The 18,842-nt window shown below is 50.1% G+C and overlaps 1 protein-coding gene across 2 annotated transcripts in view; it reads left to right on the top strand.

The window, feature by feature from the left end:
- The window catches only part of LOC144487103 (protein c-ets-1-B-like), an 89,108-nt gene that overhangs the window by 54,680 nt on the left and 15,586 nt on the right, over window positions 1-18,842 (top strand). Inside the window, exon 5 of one of the 2 annotated variants that reach the window (XM_078205165.1) lies at window positions 5,052-5,294. The exons of the other annotated variant lie outside the window; for it this stretch is intronic. Within the exon in view, the coding sequence (XP_078061291.1) occupies window positions 5,052-5,294 (243 nt within the window). The remainder of the gene's footprint in view (window positions 1-5,051; window positions 5,295-18,842) is intronic. 2 annotated transcript variants of the gene reach the window in all.

Below are 18,842 nucleotides of genomic sequence, written 5' to 3'. Positions count from 1 at the left end.
TCTTAAGAACATAGAACATAGAACAGTAGAGCACAGAACAGGCCCTTTGGCCCACGATGTTGTGCCGAGCTTTGTCTGAAACCCAGATCAAGCTATTTCCTCCCTATCATCCCGAAGTACTCCATGTGCCTATCCAATAGCTTCTTAAATATTCCTAAAGTTTCTGACTCCACTATCCCTGCAGGCAGTCCATTCCACACCCCAACCACTCTCGGAGTAAAAAACCTAGCTCGGACATCCTTCCTATATCTCCCACCATGAACCCTACAGTTATGCCCGCTAATTACTGCTCCATTCACCCGAGGAAATAGTGTTTGAATGTTCACTCTATCTATCCCATTCATCATCTTATAAACCTCTCAAAAGTCTCCTCTCAATCTCTTCCGCTCCAAAGAGAAAAGCCCAAGTTCCCTCAACCTTTCCTCATAAGACCTACCCTCCAAACCAGGCAGCATCCTGGTAAATCTCCTTTGCACTCGTTCCAGTGTCTCCACATCCTTCTTATAGTGAGGTGACCAGAACTGCACGCAATATTCCAAATGTGGTCTCACCAAGGTCCTGTACAGTTGCAGCATAACCCCACGGCTCTTAAACTCAAACCCCCTGTTAATGAATGCCAACACGCTATAGGCCTTCTTCACGGCTCTATCCACTTGAGTGGCAACCTTCAGAGATCTGTGGATATGAACCCCAAGATCTCTCTGTTCCTCCACAGTCTTCAGAACCCTAGCTTTGACCCTGTAATCCACATTCAAATTTGTTCTACCAAAATGAATCACCTCGCATTTATCAGGGTTAAACTCCATTTGCCATTTTTCAGCCCAGCTCTGCATCCTATCTATATCTCTTTGCAGCCTACAACAGCCCTCCACCTCATCCACAACTCCTCCAATTTTGGTGTCATCAGCAAATTTACTGATCCACCCTTCAGCCCCCTCCTCCAAGTCATTTATAAAAATTACAAACAGCAGAGGACCAAGCACTGATCCCTGTGGCACTCCGCTGGTAACCGGTTTCCAGTCCGAAAATTTTCCATCCACCACCACCCTCTGTCTTTTGTTAGATAGCCAGTTACCTATCCAATCGGCCAAACTTCCCTCTATCCCACACATCCTTACTTTCTTCATAAGCCAAGCATGGGGGACTTTATCAAACGCCTTACTAAAATCCATATATATGACATCAACTGCACTACCTTCATCAACACACTTAGTTACCTCCTCAAAAAATTCAATCAAATTTGTGAGGCACGACTTGCGGCTAATGTTACTCCTATAGTGAGGCAACCAGAACTGAGCACAGTACTCCAAGTGGGGTCTGACGAGGGTCTTATATAGCTGCATCATTAACCCCGGACTCCTAAACTCAATCCCTCGATTGATAAAGGCCAGCACACCACACGCCTTCTTAACCACCTCCTCCACCTGCGGGGCCGATTTCAGAGTCCTATGGACTCGGATCCCAAGGTCCTTCTGATCCTCTACAGTACTAAGAGTCTTTCCCTTTATATTGTACTCCTTCATCCCATTTGACCTACCAAAATGGACCACGAGGCATTTATCTGGGTTGAAGTCCATCTGCCACTTCTCCGCCCAGTCTTGCATCCTATCTATGTCCCTCTGTAACTTCTGACATCCCTCCAGACTATCCACAACCCCACCAACCTTCGTGTCGTCGGCAAACTTACCAACCCATCCCTCCACTTCCTCATCCAGGTCATTTATGAAAATGACAAACAGCAAGGGTCCTAGAACAGATCCCTGGGGCACACCACTGGTGACCGACCTCCATTTAGAAAAAGACCCATCTATACCCACTCTCTGCCTCCTTTGGGCAAGCCAGTTCTGGATTCACTGGGCAGCAGCCCCTTGGACCCCATGCCCTCTCATTTTTTCTAGAAGCCTTGCATGGGGGACCTTATCGAACGCCTTGCTAAAATCCATATGAACCACATCTACCGCCTTCCCTTCATCAATGTGTTTAGTCACATTTTCGAAGAACTCCACCAGACTCGTAAGGCACGATTTGCCCTTGACAAAGCCATGCTGAGTATTCTTGAGCATACTGAACCTCTCTAAATGCTCATATATCCTGTCCCTCAGGATCTTCTCCATCAGCTTACCAACCACTGAGGTTAGACTCACCGGTCGGTAATTTCCTGGGCTATCCCTATTCCCCTTCTTGAAAATAGGAACCACATCCGCAATCCTCCAATCCTCCGGCACCTCTCCCATCTCCATCGACGACGCAAAGATCATCGCCAGAGGCTCTGCAATCTCTTCCCTCGCCTCCCACAGTAACCTGGGGTACATCCCATCCGGACCCGGCGACTTATCTATCTTGATGCCATTCAAAGATTCCAGCACAACCTCTTTCTTAAAGTCCACATACTCAATCCTTTCAGTCCACCGCACACCCGCAGTACATCCACCCAGGTCCTTCTCCTCTGTGAAAACCGAGGCAAAATACTCATTGAGCACCTCTGCCATTTCTACTGGTTCCGTACAGACTTTCCCGCCTTCACCTTTTATAGGCCCTATTCTGTCACGTCTCATCCTTTTACTCTTCACATATTTATAGAACGCCTTAGGGTTCTCCTTAATCCTACCTGCCAGGGCCTTCTCGTGACCCCTTCTGGCTCTCCTAATTTCCTTCTTTAGTCCCACAACATGCTGCTGTGCAGAGGGACCTGGGGGTCCTTGTGTATGAGGCGCAAAAACCCCAGTCTGCAGGTGCAACTGGTGATCAAGAAGGCCAATGGGATGTTGGCCTATATCGCAAGGGGGATAGAATATAAAAGCAGAGATGTCTTGCTGCCTCTGTACAGGGCATTGGTGATGCCGCAGCAGGAATACTGTGTGCAGTATTAGTCCCCTTATTTGCGGAAGGATATATTGGCCTTGGAGGGAGTGCAGAGAAGGTTCACCAGGTTGATACCAGAGATGAGGGGTGTTGATTATGAGGAGAGACTGAGTAGATTGGGTTTGTATTCATTGGAATTTAGAAGGCTGAGGGGGGATCTTATAGAGACCTATAAGATAATGAAGGGGCTGGATAGGGTCGAGGTGGAGAAATTCTTTCCACTTAGAAAGGAAACTAGAACTAGAGGGCACAGCATCAAAATAAAGGGGGGTCAGTTTAGGACAGAGTTGAGGAGGAACTTCTTCTCTCAGAGGGTGGTGAATCTCTGGAATTCTCTGCCCACTGAAGTGGTGGAGGCTACCTCATTGAATATGTTTAAATCATGGATAGATGGATTCCTGATCGGTAAGGGAATTAGGGGTTATAGGGATCAGGCGGATAAGTGGAACTGATCCACTTCAGATCAGCCATGATCTTATTGAATGGCGGGGCAGGCTCGAGGGGCTAGATGGCCTACTCCTGCTCCTATTTCTTATGTTCTTATGTTCTTAACACACTTAGTTACCTCCTCAAAAAATTCTATCAAATTTGTGAGGCAAGACTTGCCCTTCACAAATCCATGCTGACTATCCCGGATTAAGCTGCATCTTTCTAAATGGTCATAAATCCTATCCCTAAGAACCTTTTCCATCAACTTACCGACCACCGAAGTAAGACTAACCTGCCTATAATTACCAGGGTCATTTCTATTCCCTTTCTTAAACAAAGGAACAACATTCGCCACTCTCCAGTCCTCTGGCACCGCCCCCGTGGACAGCGAGGACCCAAAGATCAAAGCCAAAGGCTCTGCAATCTCATCCCTTGCTTCCCAAAGAATCCTAGGGTATGTTTCATCAGGCCCAGGGGACTTATCAACCTTCAGTTTATTCAAAATTGCTAGTACATCTTCCCTCCGAACATCCACTTCCTCCTGCCTATCAGCCTGTGACACCCTCTCTTCCTCAAAAACATGGCCCCTCTCCTTGGTGAACACCGAAGAAAAGTATTCATTCATCGTCTCTCCTATCTCTTCTGACTCCATGCATAAATTCCCACTGCCGTCCTTGACCGGCCCCAACCTCACCCTGGTCATTCTTTTATTCCTCACTTAAGAGTAAAAAGCCTTGGGGTTTTCCTTGATCCGACCCGCCAAGGACTTCTCATGCCCCCTCCTAGCTCTCCTAAGCCCCTTTTTCAGCTAATTTCTTGCTAACTTGTAACCCTCCATCGAGCCAACTGAACCTTGCTTTCTCATCCTTACATACGCTTCCTTCTTCCTCTTGACAAGACATTCAACCTCTTTTGTGAACCATGGTTCCCTCACTCGGCCATTTCCTCCCTGCCTGACAGGGACATACCTATCAAGGATGACTTGTGACTGTTCCCCCTCCCCCTTTAGAATCCTGAAGGCACGGTCCGAGACGTCACGGACCCTGGCATCCGGGAGGCAACATACCATCCGTGAGTCTCTCTTGTTGCCACAGAACCTCCTATCTATCCCTCTAACAAATGAGTCCCCAATAACTATAGCTCTACTGCTCTCCCCCTCACTCTTCTGAGCCACAGGGACGGACTCAGTGCTGGAGATCTGGTCACTGTGGCTTACCATTGGTAGGTCGTCCCCCTCACCTGTATCCAAAGCGGAATACTTGTTGCTAAGGGGAACGAACACAGGGGATCCCTACACCAACTGCTTCCTCCCAGCCCCTCTCACTGTCGCCCATCTATTTTCATTCCCTGGTGTAATTATATCCCTGAAGCTTGTGTCTATGGCCTTCTCTGCCTCCCTAATGATCCTAAGCTCATCCAACTCCAGCTCCAGTTCCCTAATGCGGTCTTGGAGGAGCTTTCTTGTTCCTGTTTACACCTTTCCTGTTCCTGTTTACACCTTTCCTGTTCCTGTTTACACCTTTCCTGTTCGTGTTTACACTTTCCTGTTCCTGTTTATGCCTTTCCTCTTCCTGTTGATGCCTTTCCTGTTCCTGTTCACACCTTTCCTGTTTCTGCTCACACCTTTTCTGACCCTTAACCTGACCAAGTGAACCACTTTCTTGCTGACCCTCAGGCCAGTTCAGTGAGTTGTGTTCTGCATGTTGGTTCGCAGTGGAGATGGCTACTCTGAGTGACTGACCGTTTGTGTTTGTCCCCAGGCAACATTGTGGACCCCTCTCAGTGTGTCCCCCCTTCGGGTTATGATGAGTCCGGCTTTAGCTCGGAATCTTTTCAGACGTTGCTGCCCGTTAGCTCGGAGGAGCTGTACAACCTGAAGTCCCAGTGTCACTACAACACCCTGGAGCAGGTGGATCCCACACTGGACCTCCTCCACACAGACTATCTCCACATCAAACAGGAGGCAGAGCCAGCCAATCTGTTTCCAGGAATCACTTATTCAGGTAAAGAACCCCCGGAATGAAACCAGCCTGAGTCCAGATTCAAACAGCCAGGTGACAATGTCACTCCATTAGCCACCGGATGTCCAGCGCGATGGGTTCAAATCCCAACTGCTGGAATTTACATTCAATTCATAGGTCTAGAATCAGAGATTCCATGCAGTGTAGAAGGAGACTGCACACAATATCCAACAGAGAATCCCACCCAGACCCTATCCCCGTAATCCCTATATTTACCCCACTAATCCCACCAACACACACATCCCTGGGCATTAAGGGACAATTTAGCATGGCCAATCCCCCTAACCTACACATCTTTGGACACTAAAGGGCAATTTAGCATGGCCAATCCTACTAGCCTGCACTACTTTTGGACTGTGGGAGGAAACCAGAGCACCCGGAGGGAACCCACGCAGACACGGGGAGAACGTGCAAACTCCGCACAGACAGTGACCCAAGGCGGGAATCAAACCCAGGTCCTTGGCGCTGTAGCATGCTCTTTCAGAGAGTCGGTGCCGGCTCAATGGGCCAAATGGCCTCCTTTTGCACAATAAGGGTTAATGATTCTAAGAATGCTGCTTCAATTTGCTCAATGTGTGGGTCCACCCTCCTGTCCTCACTTTCTTATCAGGCGGTTTGTCCAACATCCAGCCCTGACTGAACTAACCCGAACCCTCCAATCAAACCTGGCCAGCCAGCCACTCGATCCCTCCTGTCAGAAACTGTCCCAGAGGATTTGGAATCTTGGTGCCTGGTTTAAAACTGACACTTAGACCCTGAAACTGAGATTCCGACACTGTTATTCTCATACTAAGATTGCCGCACTGAGATTCCCGCACTGAGATTCCCGAACTGAGAGACGACACTGAGATTCCCACACTGAGATTCCCACACGGAGATGCCGACACTGAGAATCCTGCATTGTTGTTTCAACACTGAGATTCCCGCACTGAGATTCCCACAGTGAGATTCCAACACTGAGAATCCGTCACTGAGATTACCACACTGAGATTCCAACACTGAAATTCCCGCACTGAGATTCCCGCACTGAGATTCCCGCACTGAGATTCCCACACTGAGATTCCCGCACTGAGATCCCTGCACTGTGTTTCCCGCACTGAGATTCCCGCACTGAGATTCCGACACTGAGGTTCCTGCACTGAGATTCCAACACTGAGATTCCCGCACTGAGATTCCCGCACTGAGATTCCGACACTGAGGTTCCTGCACTGAGATTCCAACACTGAGATTCCCGCACTGAGATTGCGACACTGAGGTTCCCGCACTGAGATTCTCGCACTGAGATTCCGACACTGAGATTCCCGCACTGAAATTCCCACACTGAGTTTCCCGCACTGAGATTCCTGGACTGAGATTCGCACACTGAGATTTCGACACTGCGAATCCCGCACTGTTATTCCAACACTGTGATTCCCGCACTGTGATTCCCGCACTGAGATTCCCGCACTGAGATTCCGACACTGAGATTCCCGCACTGAGATTCCCGCACTGAGAATCCCGCCCTGAGATTCCTGCACTGTGATTCCCGCACTGAGATTCCGACACTGAGATTCATGCACTGAGATTCCCACACTGAGATTCCCGCACTGAAATTCCCGCACTGAGATTCCCGCACTGAGATTCCTGGAGTGAGATTCCCGCAATGAGATTCCCGCACTGAGATTCCCGCACTGAGATTCCTGCACTGAGATTCCTGGAGTGAGATTCCCGCAATGAGATTCCCACACTGAGAATCCCACACTGAGATTCGAGACTGAGATTCCCACACTGCGATTCCCGCACTGAGATTCTCGCACTGACATTCCGACAGTGAGATCCCCGCACTGACATTCCCTCACTGCAATTCCCACACTGAGATTCCCACACTGACATTCCGACACTGAGATCCCCACACTGCGGTTACCGCACTGAGATTCCCGGACTGAGATTCTCATACTGAGATTCCCGCAAAGAGATTTCCCCCACTGAGATTCCCGCACTGAGGTTCCTGAACTGAGAGATGACACTGAGATTCCCACACTGAGATTCCCACACGGAGATTCCAACACTGAGAATCCCGCATTGTTATTTCAACACTGAGATTCCCGCACTGAGATTCCCGAACTGAGATTCTGGCACTGAGATTCCCACAGTGAGATTCAAACACTGAGATTCCGACAGTGAAATTCCCGCACTGAGATTCATGCACTGAGATTCCCGCACTGAGAATCCCGCACTGAGATTCTGACACTGAGGTTCCCATACTGTGGTTCCTACACTGAGATTCACGCACTGAGATTCCCACACTGAGATTCCCACACTGAGATTCCCGCACTGCGATTGCTGTGCTAAGATTCCCGGACTGAGATTCCCGCACTGAGATTCCCGCACTGAGATTCCTGTAGTGAAATTCCCGCACTGAGGTTCCCGCACTGAGATACCGACACTGAGATTCCCGCACTGAGATTCCTGCACTGAGATTCCCACACTGGGATTCCAACACTGAGATTCCGACACTGAGAATCCCGCATTGTTATTTCAACACTGAGATTCCCGCACTGAGATTCCCAAACTGAGATTCTGGCACTGAGATTCCCACAGTGAGATTCAAACACTGAGATTTCGACACTGCGAATCCCGCACTGTTATTCCAACACTGTGATTCCCGCACTGTGATTCCCGCACTGAGGTTCCCGAACTGAGAGATGACACTGAGATTCCCACACTGAGATTCCCACACGGAGATTCCGACACTGAGAATCCCGCATTGTTCTTTCAACACTGAGATTCCCGCACTGAGATTCCCAAACTGAGATTCTGGCACTGAGATTCCCACAGTGAGATTCAAACACTGAGATGTCGACACTGCGAATCCCGCACTGTTATTCCAACACTGTGATTCCCGCACTGTGATTCCCGCACTGAGATTCCGATACTGAGATTCCTGCACTGAGATTCCCGCACTGAGAATCCCGCACTGAGATTCCTGCACTGTGATTCCCGCACTGAGAATCCCGCCCCGAGATTCCTGCACTGAGATTCCCACACTGAGATTCCGACACTGAGATTCCCGCACTGAGATTCCCGCACTGAGATTCCGACACTGAGATTCCCGCACTGAGATTCCCGCACTGAGATTCCCGCACTGAGATTCCCGCACTGAAATTCCCGCACTGAGATTCCCGCACTGAGATTCCCGCACTGAGATTCCCGCACTCAGATTCCCATACTGAGATTCCGACACTGAGATTCAGGTACTGAGATTTCCGCACTGTGATTCCCGCACTGAGATTCCTGCACTGAGATTCCCACACTGAGATTCCGACACTGAGATTCCCGCACTGAGATTCGCACACTGAGATTCGCGCACTGAGATTCCCGGACTGAGATTCTCGCACTCAGATTCCCCCACTGAGATTTCGACACTGTGAATCCCGCACTGTTATTCCAACACTGTGATTCCCGCACTGAGATTTCCACACTGAGAAGCCAACACTGAGAATCCGACACTGAGATTCCCACACTGAGATTCCGACACTGAAATTCCCGCACTGAGATTCCCACACAGAGATTCCCACACTGAGAATCCCGCCCTGAGATTCCTGCACTGTGATTGCCGCACTGAGATTCCCGCACTGAGATTCCAACACTGAGATTCCCGCACTGAGATTCCCACACTGAGATTCCCACACTGAGATTCCTGCACTGAAATTCCTGCACTGAGATTCCGACAATGAGATTCCAGCACTGAGATTCCTGCACTTTGATTCCCACACTGAGATTCCCACACTGAGATTCCCACACTGAGATTCCCACACTGAGTGTTCCGCACTGAGATTCCGAAACTGAGATTCCCGCACTGAGATTCCCGCACTGAGATTCCCGCACTGAGATTCCCACACTGAGATTCCGACACTGAGATTCATGCACTGAGATTCCCGCACTGAGATTCCCGCACTGAGATTCCTGGACTGAGATTCTCGCACTGAGATTCCCACCCTGAGATTCCCACACTGAGATTCCCGCACTGAAATTCCCGCACTGAGATTCCCGCACTGAGATTCCTGGACTGAGATTCTCGCACTGAGATTCCCGGACTGAGATTCTCGCACTGACATTCTGACACTGAGATTAGCGCACTGAGATTCCCGAACTGAGAGTCCGACACTGCGATGCACATACTGAGATTCCCACACTGAGATTCCGATACTGAGATTCCCGCACTGAGATTCCCGCACTGTGATTCCAGCACTGAAATTCCTGGAGTGAGATTCCCGCAATGAGATTCCCGCACTGAGATTCCCGCACTGAGATTCCAGCACTGAGATTCCTGGAGTGAAATTCCCGCAATGAGATTCCCACACTGAGAATCCCACACTGAGATTCGAGACTGAGATTCCCACACTGCGATTCCCGCACTGAGATTCCCGCACTGACATTCCGACACTGAGATCCCCACACTGAGATTCCCGCACTGAGATTCCTGCACTGAGATTCCTGGAGTGAGATTCCCGCAATGAGATTCCCACACTGAGAATCCCACACTGAGATTCGAGACTGAGATTCCCACACTGCGATTCCCGCACTGAGATTCTCGCACTGACATTCCGACAGTGAGATCCCCGCACTGACATTCCCTCACTGCAATTCCCACACTGAGATTCCCACACTGACATTCCGACACTGAGATCCCCACACTGCGGTTACCGCACTGAGATTCCCGCACTGAGATTCTCATACTGAGATTCCCGCAAAGAGATTTCCCCCACTGAGATTCCCGCACTGAGGTTCCCGAACTGAGAGATGACACTGAGATTCCCACACTGAGATTCCCACACGGAGATTCCGACACTGAGAATCCCGCATTGTTATTTCAACATTGAGATTCCCACACTGAGATTCCCGAACTGAGATTCTGGCACTGAGATTCCCACAGTGAGATTCAAACACTGAGATTCCGACAGTGAAATTCCCGCACTGAGATTCATGCACTGAGATTCCCGCACTGAGATTCCCGGACTGAGATTCTCGCACTGACATTCTGACACTGAGATTAGCGCACTGAGATTCCTGAACTGAGAGTCCAACACTGCGATGCACATACTGAGATTCCCACACTGAGATTCCGATACTGAGATTCCCGCACTGAGATTCCCGCACTGTGATTCCCGCACTGAGATTCCTGGAGTGAGATTCCCGCAATGAGATTCCCGCACTGAGATTCCCGCACTGAGATTCCTGCACTGAGATTCCTGGAGTGAGATTCCCGTAATGAGATTCCCACACTGAGAATCCCACACTGAGATTCGAGACTGAGATTCCCACACTGCGATTCCCACACTGAGATTCCCGCACTGACATTCCGACACTGAGATCCCCACACTGAGGTTACCGCACTGAGATTCCCGGACTGAGAGTCCGACACTGCGATTCCCGCACTGAGATTCCCGCACTGACATTCCGACACTGAGATTCCCGCACTGTGATTCCCGCACTGAGATTCCCACACTGAGATTCCGATACTGAGATTCCCGCACTGAGATTCCCGCACTGTGATTCCCGCACTGAGATTCCTGGAGTGAGATCCCCGCACTGACATTCCCTCACTGCAATTCCCACACTGACATTCCCACACTGACATTCCGACACTGGGATCCCCACACTGTGGTTACCGCACTGAGATTCCCGGACTGAGATTCTCATACTGAGATTCCCGCAAAGAGATTTCCCCCACTGAGATTCTCGCACTGAGGTTCCCGAACTGAGAGATGACACTGAGATTCCCACACTGAGACTCCCACACGGAGATTCCGACACTGAGAATCCCGCATTGTTATTTCAACACTGAGATTCCCGCACTGAGATTCCCGAACTGAGATTCTGGCACTGAGATTCCCACAGTGAGATTCAAACACTGAGATTCCGACAGTGAAATTCCCGCACTGAGGTTCCCGCACTGAGGTTCCCACACTGAGATTCCTGCACTGAGATTCCGACACTGTGAATGCCGTACTGAGATTCCAACACTGATATTCCTGCACTGAGATTCCCGCTTTGAGATTCCCGCACCAAGATACCTGCACTGAGATTCCGACACTGTGAATCCCACACTGAGATCCCCGCACTGAGATTCCCATGCTGAAATTGCCACACTGAGATTCCCACATGGATATTCCCGCACTGTAACTCCAACACTGAGATTCCTGCACTGTGATTCCCACACTGTGATTCCTGTACTGAAATTCCCGGACTGAGTTTCCCGCACTGAGATTCTGACACTGAGATTCACGCACTGAGGTTCCTGCACTGAGATTCCTGCACTGAGATTCCGACACTGAGATTCCCACACTGAGATTCCCGCACTGAGATTCCCGCACTCAGATTCTGACACTGATCTTCCGAGACTGAGATTCCGAGACAGAGATTTCCGCACTGAGATTCCCGCACTGAGGTTCCTGCACTGACATTTCCACACTGAGATTCCCGCACTGAGATTCCTGCACTCAGATTCCGACACTGAGATTCCCGCACTGAGATTCCCACACTGAGATTCCCGCACTGAGATTCTGACACCGATATTCCGACACTGAGATTCCGAGACAGAGATTCCCGTACTGAGATTCCTGCACTGAGATGCCGACACTATGAATCTCACACTGAGATTCCAACACTGAGATTCCCACACTGAGATTCCCACACTGAGATTCCCGCAACATGATACCCGCACTGAGATTCCCACATGGAGATTCTCGCACTGAGATCCCCAAGCTGAGATTCCTGCACTGAGACTCCTGCACTGAGATTCCCACACTGAGATTCCCACACGGAGATTCCCGCACTGTAACTCCAACACTGAGATTCCTGCACTGAGATTGCCACACTGAGATTCCAACACTGAGATTCCCGCACTGTGATTCCTGCACTGAGATACCCGCACTGAGATTGCCACAATGAGATTCCAACACTGAGATTCCCGCACCGAGATACCTGCACTGAGATTCTGACACTGAGAATCCCGCACTGAGATTCCCGCACTGCTATTCCCGCACTGCGATTCCCACAATGAGATTCCCCCACTGGGTTTCCCGCACTGAGATTCCTGAACTGAGACTCGGACACTGAAATTCACATCCTGAGATTCCCACATGGGGATTCCCGCACTATCATTCCGATACTGAGATCCCCGCACTGAGATTCCCATACTGAGATTCCCGCACTGAGATGCTGACACTGATATTCCGACACTGAGATTCCGAGACAGAGATTTCCACACTGAGATTCCCGCACTGAGGTTCCTGCACTGACATTTCCAAACTGAGATTCCCACACTGAGATCCCCGCAATACAATTCCCGCACTGAGATTCCCGCACTGAAATTCCTGCACTGAGATTCCTGCACTGAGATTCTGACACTGTGAATCTCACACTGAGATTCCAACACTGAGATTCCCACACTGAGATTCCCACACTGAGATTCCCGCAACATGATACCCGCACTGAGATTCCCACATGGAGATTCTCGCACTGAGATTCCCACGCTGAGATTCCTGCACTGAGACTCCTGCACTGAGATTCCCACACTGAGATTCCCACACGGAGATTCCCGCACTGTAACTCCAACACTGAGAATCCTGCACTGAGATTCCCACACTGAGATTCCTGCACTGAGATTCTGACACTGATATTCTGACACTGAGATTCTGAGACAGATATTTCCGCACTGAGATTCCCACACTGAGATTCCCGCACTGAGATCCCCACAATACAATTCCCGCACTGAGATTCCTGCACTGAGATTCCTGCACTGAGATTCCGACACTGTGAATCTCACACTGAGATTCCAACACTGAGATTCCTGCACTGAGATTCCCACACTGAGATTCCCACAACATGATACCCGCACTGAGATTCCCACATGGAGATTCTCGCACTGAGATTCCCACGCTGAGATTCCTGCACTGAGACTCCTGCACTCAGATTCCCACACTGCGATTCCCGCACTGTAACTCCAACACTGAGATTCCTGCACTGTGATTCCTACACTGTGATTTCGACACTGAGGATCCCACACTGAGATTCCGACACTGAGATTCCCACACTGTTATTCCAACACTGAGATTCCCACATTGAGATTCACGCACAGAGATTCCCGCACAGAAATTCCTGCACTGAGATTCCCGCACTGAGATTACCGCACTGAGATTCTAACACTGCAATTCCCATACTGTTATTCCAACACTGAGATTTCCACATTGAGATTCCCGCACTGAGATTCCCGCACTGAGAATCCCACATTGAGATTCTGACACTGAGATTCACACACTGAGATTCCCGCACTGAGATCATGACACTACAATTCCCGCACTGAGATTCTGACACTGGGATTCCAAAACTGAGATTCCCGCAATGAGATTCCCGCAGTGAAATTCCTGCACTGAGATTCCTGCACTGAGATTCCGACACTGCAATTCCCGCACTGTTATTCCAACACTGAGATTCCCACATTGAGATTCCTGCACTGAGATTCCCGCACTGAGAATCCCACATGGAGATTCTGACACTGAGATTCCCGCACTGAGATTCCGACGCTGGGATTCCGACACTGAGATTCCCGCCGAAGATTAACACACTGAGATTCCGAAATTGAGATTCCCGGACTGAGGTTCCCGCACTGAGATTCCTGCAATGGGATTACCCACTGAGTTTCACACACTGAGATTTGGACACTGAGATTCCCACACTGAGATTCCCGAACAGAGATTCCCGCACTGAGATTCCAATACAGTCTCTGTGTCACTGTCTCTGTGTCACTGTCTCTGTGTCACTGTCTCTGTGTCGCTTTCTCTGTGTCACAGTCTCTGTATCGCTGTCTCTGTGTCACTGTCTCTGTGTCACTGTCTCTGTGTCACTGTCTCTGTATCACTGCCTCTGTGTCACTGTCTCTCTCTGTGCCACTGTCTCTGTGTCGCTGTCTTGGTGTCACAGTCTCTGTATCGCTGTCTCTGTGTCACTGTCTCTGTGTCGCTGTCTCTCTGTCACTGTCTCTGTGTCACTGTCTCTGTGTCACTGTTTCTGTGTCACTGTCTCAGTGTCACTGCCTCTGTGTCGCTGTCTCTCTGTCACTGTCTCTGTGTCACTGTCTCTGTGTCGCTGTCTCGGTGTCGCTGTCTTGGTGTCACAGTCTCTGTATCGCTGTCTCTGTGTCACTGTCTCTGTGTCGCTGTCTCTGTGTCACTGTTTCTGTGTCACTGTCTCGGTGTCACTGCCTCTGTGTCGCTGTCTCTCTGTCACTGTCTCAGTGTCACTGTATCTGTGTCGCTGTCTCTGTGTCACTGTCTCTGTGTCACTGTCTCTGTATCGCTGTCTCTGTGTCACTGTCTCTGTGTCGCTGTCTCTGTGTCACTGTCTCTGTGTCACTGTCTCGGTGTCACTGCCTCTGTGTCGCTGTCTCTCTGTCACTGTCTCTGTGTCACTGTCTCTGTGTCGCTGTCTCGGTGTCACTGTCTCTGTGTCACTGTCTCTCTGTCACTGTCTCTGTGTCACTGTCCCTGTGTCACTGTCTCTGTGTCACTGTCTCTCTGTCACTGTCTCGGTGTCACTGTCTCTTTGTCGCTGTCTCTGTGTCACTGTCTCTGTGTCACTGTCACTGTGTCACTGTCTGTGTCACTGTCTCTGTGTCACTGTCTCTGTATCACTGTCTCTCTGTCACTGTCTCGGTGTCACTGTATCTGTGTCGCTGTCTCTGTGTCACTGTCTCTGTGTCGCTGTCTCTTTGTCACTGTCTCTGTGTCACTGTCTCTGTGTCACTGTGTGTGTGTCACTGCCTGTGTGTCACTGTCTCTGTGGCACTGTCTCTGTGTCACTGGCTCTGTGTCACTGTCTTGGTGTCACTGTCTCTGTGTCATGGTATCTTTGTCACTGTCTCTGTGTCACTGTCTCTCTGTCACTGTCTGTGTGTCACTGTCTCTGTGGCACTGTCTCTGTGTCACTGTCTCTGTGTCACTGTCTCTGTGTCACTGTCTCTCTGTCACTGTCTCTGTGTCACTGTCTCTCTGTCACTGTCTGTGTGTCACTGTCTCTGTGGCACTGTCTCTGTGTCACTGTCTCTGTGTCACTGTCTCTGTGTCACTGCCTCTGCGTCACTGTCTCTCTGTCATTGTCTCTGTGTCACTGTCTCTCTGTCACTGTCACGGTGTCGCTGTCTCTGTGTCACTGTCTCTGTGTCACTGTCTCTGTGTCACTGTCTCTCTGTCACTGTCACGGTGTCGCTGTCTCTGTGTCACTCTCTCTGTGTCGCTGTTTCTGTGTCACTGTCTCTGTGTCACTGTCTCTGTGTCACTGTCTCTCTGTCACTGTCTCTGTGTCACTGTCTCTGTGTCGCTGTCTCTGTGTCACTGTCTCTCTGTCACTGTCTCTGTCACTGTCACGGTGTCACTGTCTCTGTGTCACTGTCTCTGTGTCGATGTCTCTGTCACTGTCTCTGTCTCATTGTCTCTGTGTCACTGTCTCTCTGTCACTGTCTCTGTGTCACTGTCTCTCTGTCACTGTCTCTGTGTCACTGTTTCTGTATCACTGTCTCTGTGGCACTGTCTCTGTGTCACTGTCTCTGTCACTGTCTCTCTGTCACTGTCTCTCTGTGTCACTGTCTCTCTGTCACTGTATCTCTGTCACTGTCTCTGTGTCACTCTCTCAGTGTCACTGTCTCTGTGTCACTGTCTCTGTGTCACTGTCTCTGTGTCACTGTCTCTGTGTCACTCTCTCGGTGTCACTCTCTCAGTGTCACTGTCTCTCTGTCACTGTCTCTGTGTCACTGTCTCTGTGTCACTGTCTCTGTGTCACTCTCTCAGTGTCACTGTCTCTGTGTCACTGTCTCTGTGTCACTGTCTCTGTGTCACTGTCTCTGTGTCACTCTCTCGGTGTCACTCTCTCAGTGTCACTGTCTCTCTGTCACTGTCTCTGTGTCACTGTCTCTGTGTCACTGTCTCTGTGTCACTGTCTCTCTGTCACTGTCACGGTGTCACTGTCTCTGTGTCACTGTCTCTCTGTCACTGTCTCTGTGTCACTGTCTCTCTGTCACTGTCTCTCTGTGTCACTGTCTCTCTGTCACTGTATCTCTGTCACTGTCTCTGTGTCACTCTCTCAGTGTCACTGTCTCTCTGTCACTGTCTCTGTGTCACTGTCTCTGTGTCGCTGTCTCTGTGTCACTGTCTCTGTGTCACTGTCTCTGTGTCACTGTCTGTGTCGCTGTCTCTGTGTCACTGTCTCTGTGTCACTGTCTCTGTGTCACTGTCTCTGTGTCACTGTCTCTGTGTCACTGTCTCGGTGTCACTGTCTCGGTGTCACTGTCTCTGTGTCACTGTCTCTGTGTCACTGTCTCTGTGTCACTGTCTCTGTGTCACTGTCTCTCTGTCACTGTCTCTGTATCACTGTCTCTGTGTCACTGTCTGTGTCGCTGTCTCTGTGTCACTGTCTCTGTGTCACTGTCTCTGTGTCACTGTCTCTGTGTCACTGTCTCTGTGTCACTGTCTCTGTGTCACTCTCTCGGTGTCACTCTCTCAGTGTCACTGTCTCTGTGTCACTGTCTCTGTGTCACTGTCTCTCTGTCACTGTCTCTGTGTCACTGTCTCTGTGTCACTGTCTCTCTGTCACTGTCTCTGTGTCACTGTCTCTGTGTCACTGTCTCTCTGTCACTGTCACGGTGTCGCTGTCTCTGTGTCACTCTCTCTGTGTCGCTGTCTCTGTGTCACTGTCTCTGTGTCACTGTCTCTGTGTCACTGTCTCTCTGTCACTGTCTCTGTGTCACTGTCTCTGTGTCGCTGTCTCTGTGTCACTGTCTCTCTGTCACTGTCTCTGTCACTGTCACGGTGTCACTGTCTCTGTGTCACTGTCTCTGTGTCGATGTCTCTGTCACTGTCTCTGTCTCATTGTCTCTGTGTCACTGTCTCTCTGTCACTGTCTCTGTGTCACTGTCTCTCTGTCACTGTCTCTGTGTCACTGTTTCTGTATCACTGTCTCTGTGGCACTGTCTCTGTGTCACTGTCTCTGTCACTGTCTCTCTGTCACTGTCTCTCTGTGTCACTGTCTCTCTGTCACTGTATCTCTGTCACTGTCTCTGTGTCACTCTCTCAGTGTCACTGTCTCTGTGTCACTGTCTCTGTGTCACTGTCTCTGTGTCACTGTCTCTGTGTCACTGTCTCTGTGTCACTCTCTCAGTGTCACTGTCTCTCTGTCACTGTCTCTGTGTCACTGTCTCTGTGTCACTGTCTCTGTGTCACTCTCTCAGTGTCACTGTCTCTGTGTCACTGTCTCTGTGTCACTGTCTCTGTGTCACTGTCTCTGTGTCACTCTCTCGGTGTCACTCTCTCAGTGTCACTGTCTCTCTGTCACTGTCTCTGTGTCACTGTCTCTGTGTCACTGTCTCTGTGTCACTGTCTCTCTGTCACTGTCTCTGTGTCACTGTCTCTCTGTCACTGTCTGTGTGTCACTGTCTCTGTGTCACTGTCTCGGTGTCACTGTCTCTGTGTCACTGTCTCTGTGTCACTCTCTCGGTGTCACTCTCTCAGTGTCACTGTCTCTCTGTCACTCTCTCAGTGTCACTGTCACGGTGTCACTGTCTCTGTGTCACTGTCTCTCTGTCACTGTCTCTGTGTCACTGTCTCTCTGTCACTGTCTGTGTGTCACTGTCTCTGTGTCACTGTCTCGGTGTCACTGTCTCTGTGTCACTGTCTCAGTGTCACTGTCTCTCTGTCACTGTCTCTGTGTCACTGTCTCTGTGTCGCTGTCTCTGTGTCACTGTCTCTCTGTCACTGTCTCTGTGTCACTGTCTCTGTGTCACTGTCTCTGTGTCACTGTCTCTGTGTCACTGTCTCGGTGTCACTGTCTCGGTGTCACTGTCTCTGTGTCACTGTCTCTGTGTCACTGTCTCTGTGTCACTGTCTCAGTGTCACTGTCTCTGTGTCACTGTCTCTGTGTCACTGTCTCTGTGTCACTCTCTCGGTGTCACTCTCTCAGTGTCACTGTCTCTGTGTCACTGTCTCTGTGTCACTGTCTCTCTGTCACTGTCTCTGTGTCACTGTCTCTGTGTCACTGTCTCTCTGTCACTGTCTCTGTGTCACTGTCTCTGTGTCACTGTCTCTGTGTCACTGTCTCTGTGTCACTGTCTCTGTGTCACTCTCTCGGTGTCACTCTCTCAGTGTCACTGTCTCTGTGTCACTGTCTCTGTGTCACTGTCTCTGTGTCACTGTCTCTGTGTCACTGTCTCAGTGTCACTGTCTCTGTGTCACTGTCTCTGTGTCACTGTCTCTGTGTCACTGTCTCTGTGTCACTGTCTCGGTGTCACTGTCCCTGTGTCACTGTCTCTGTGTCACTGTCTCAGTGTCACTGTCTCTGTGTCACTGTCTCAGTGTCACTGTCTCTGTGTCACTGTCTCTGTGTCACTCTCTCAGTGTCACTGTCTCTGTGTCACTGTCTCTGTGTCACTGTCTCTGTGTCACTCTCTCAGTGTCACTGTCTCTGTGTCACTCTCTCAGTGTCACTGTCTCTGTGTCACTG

The sequence above is a fragment of the Mustelus asterias genome, unplaced genomic scaffold (assembly GCF_964213995.1).
Source record: "Mustelus asterias unplaced genomic scaffold, sMusAst1.hap1.1 HAP1_SCAFFOLD_594, whole genome shotgun sequence".
In the NCBI taxonomy this organism is placed as follows: domain Eukaryota; kingdom Metazoa; phylum Chordata; class Chondrichthyes; order Carcharhiniformes; family Triakidae; genus Mustelus; species Mustelus asterias.
Note: the sequence above shows the minus strand (reverse complement) of the source record. Positions and strands in the feature narration are given on the sequence as shown.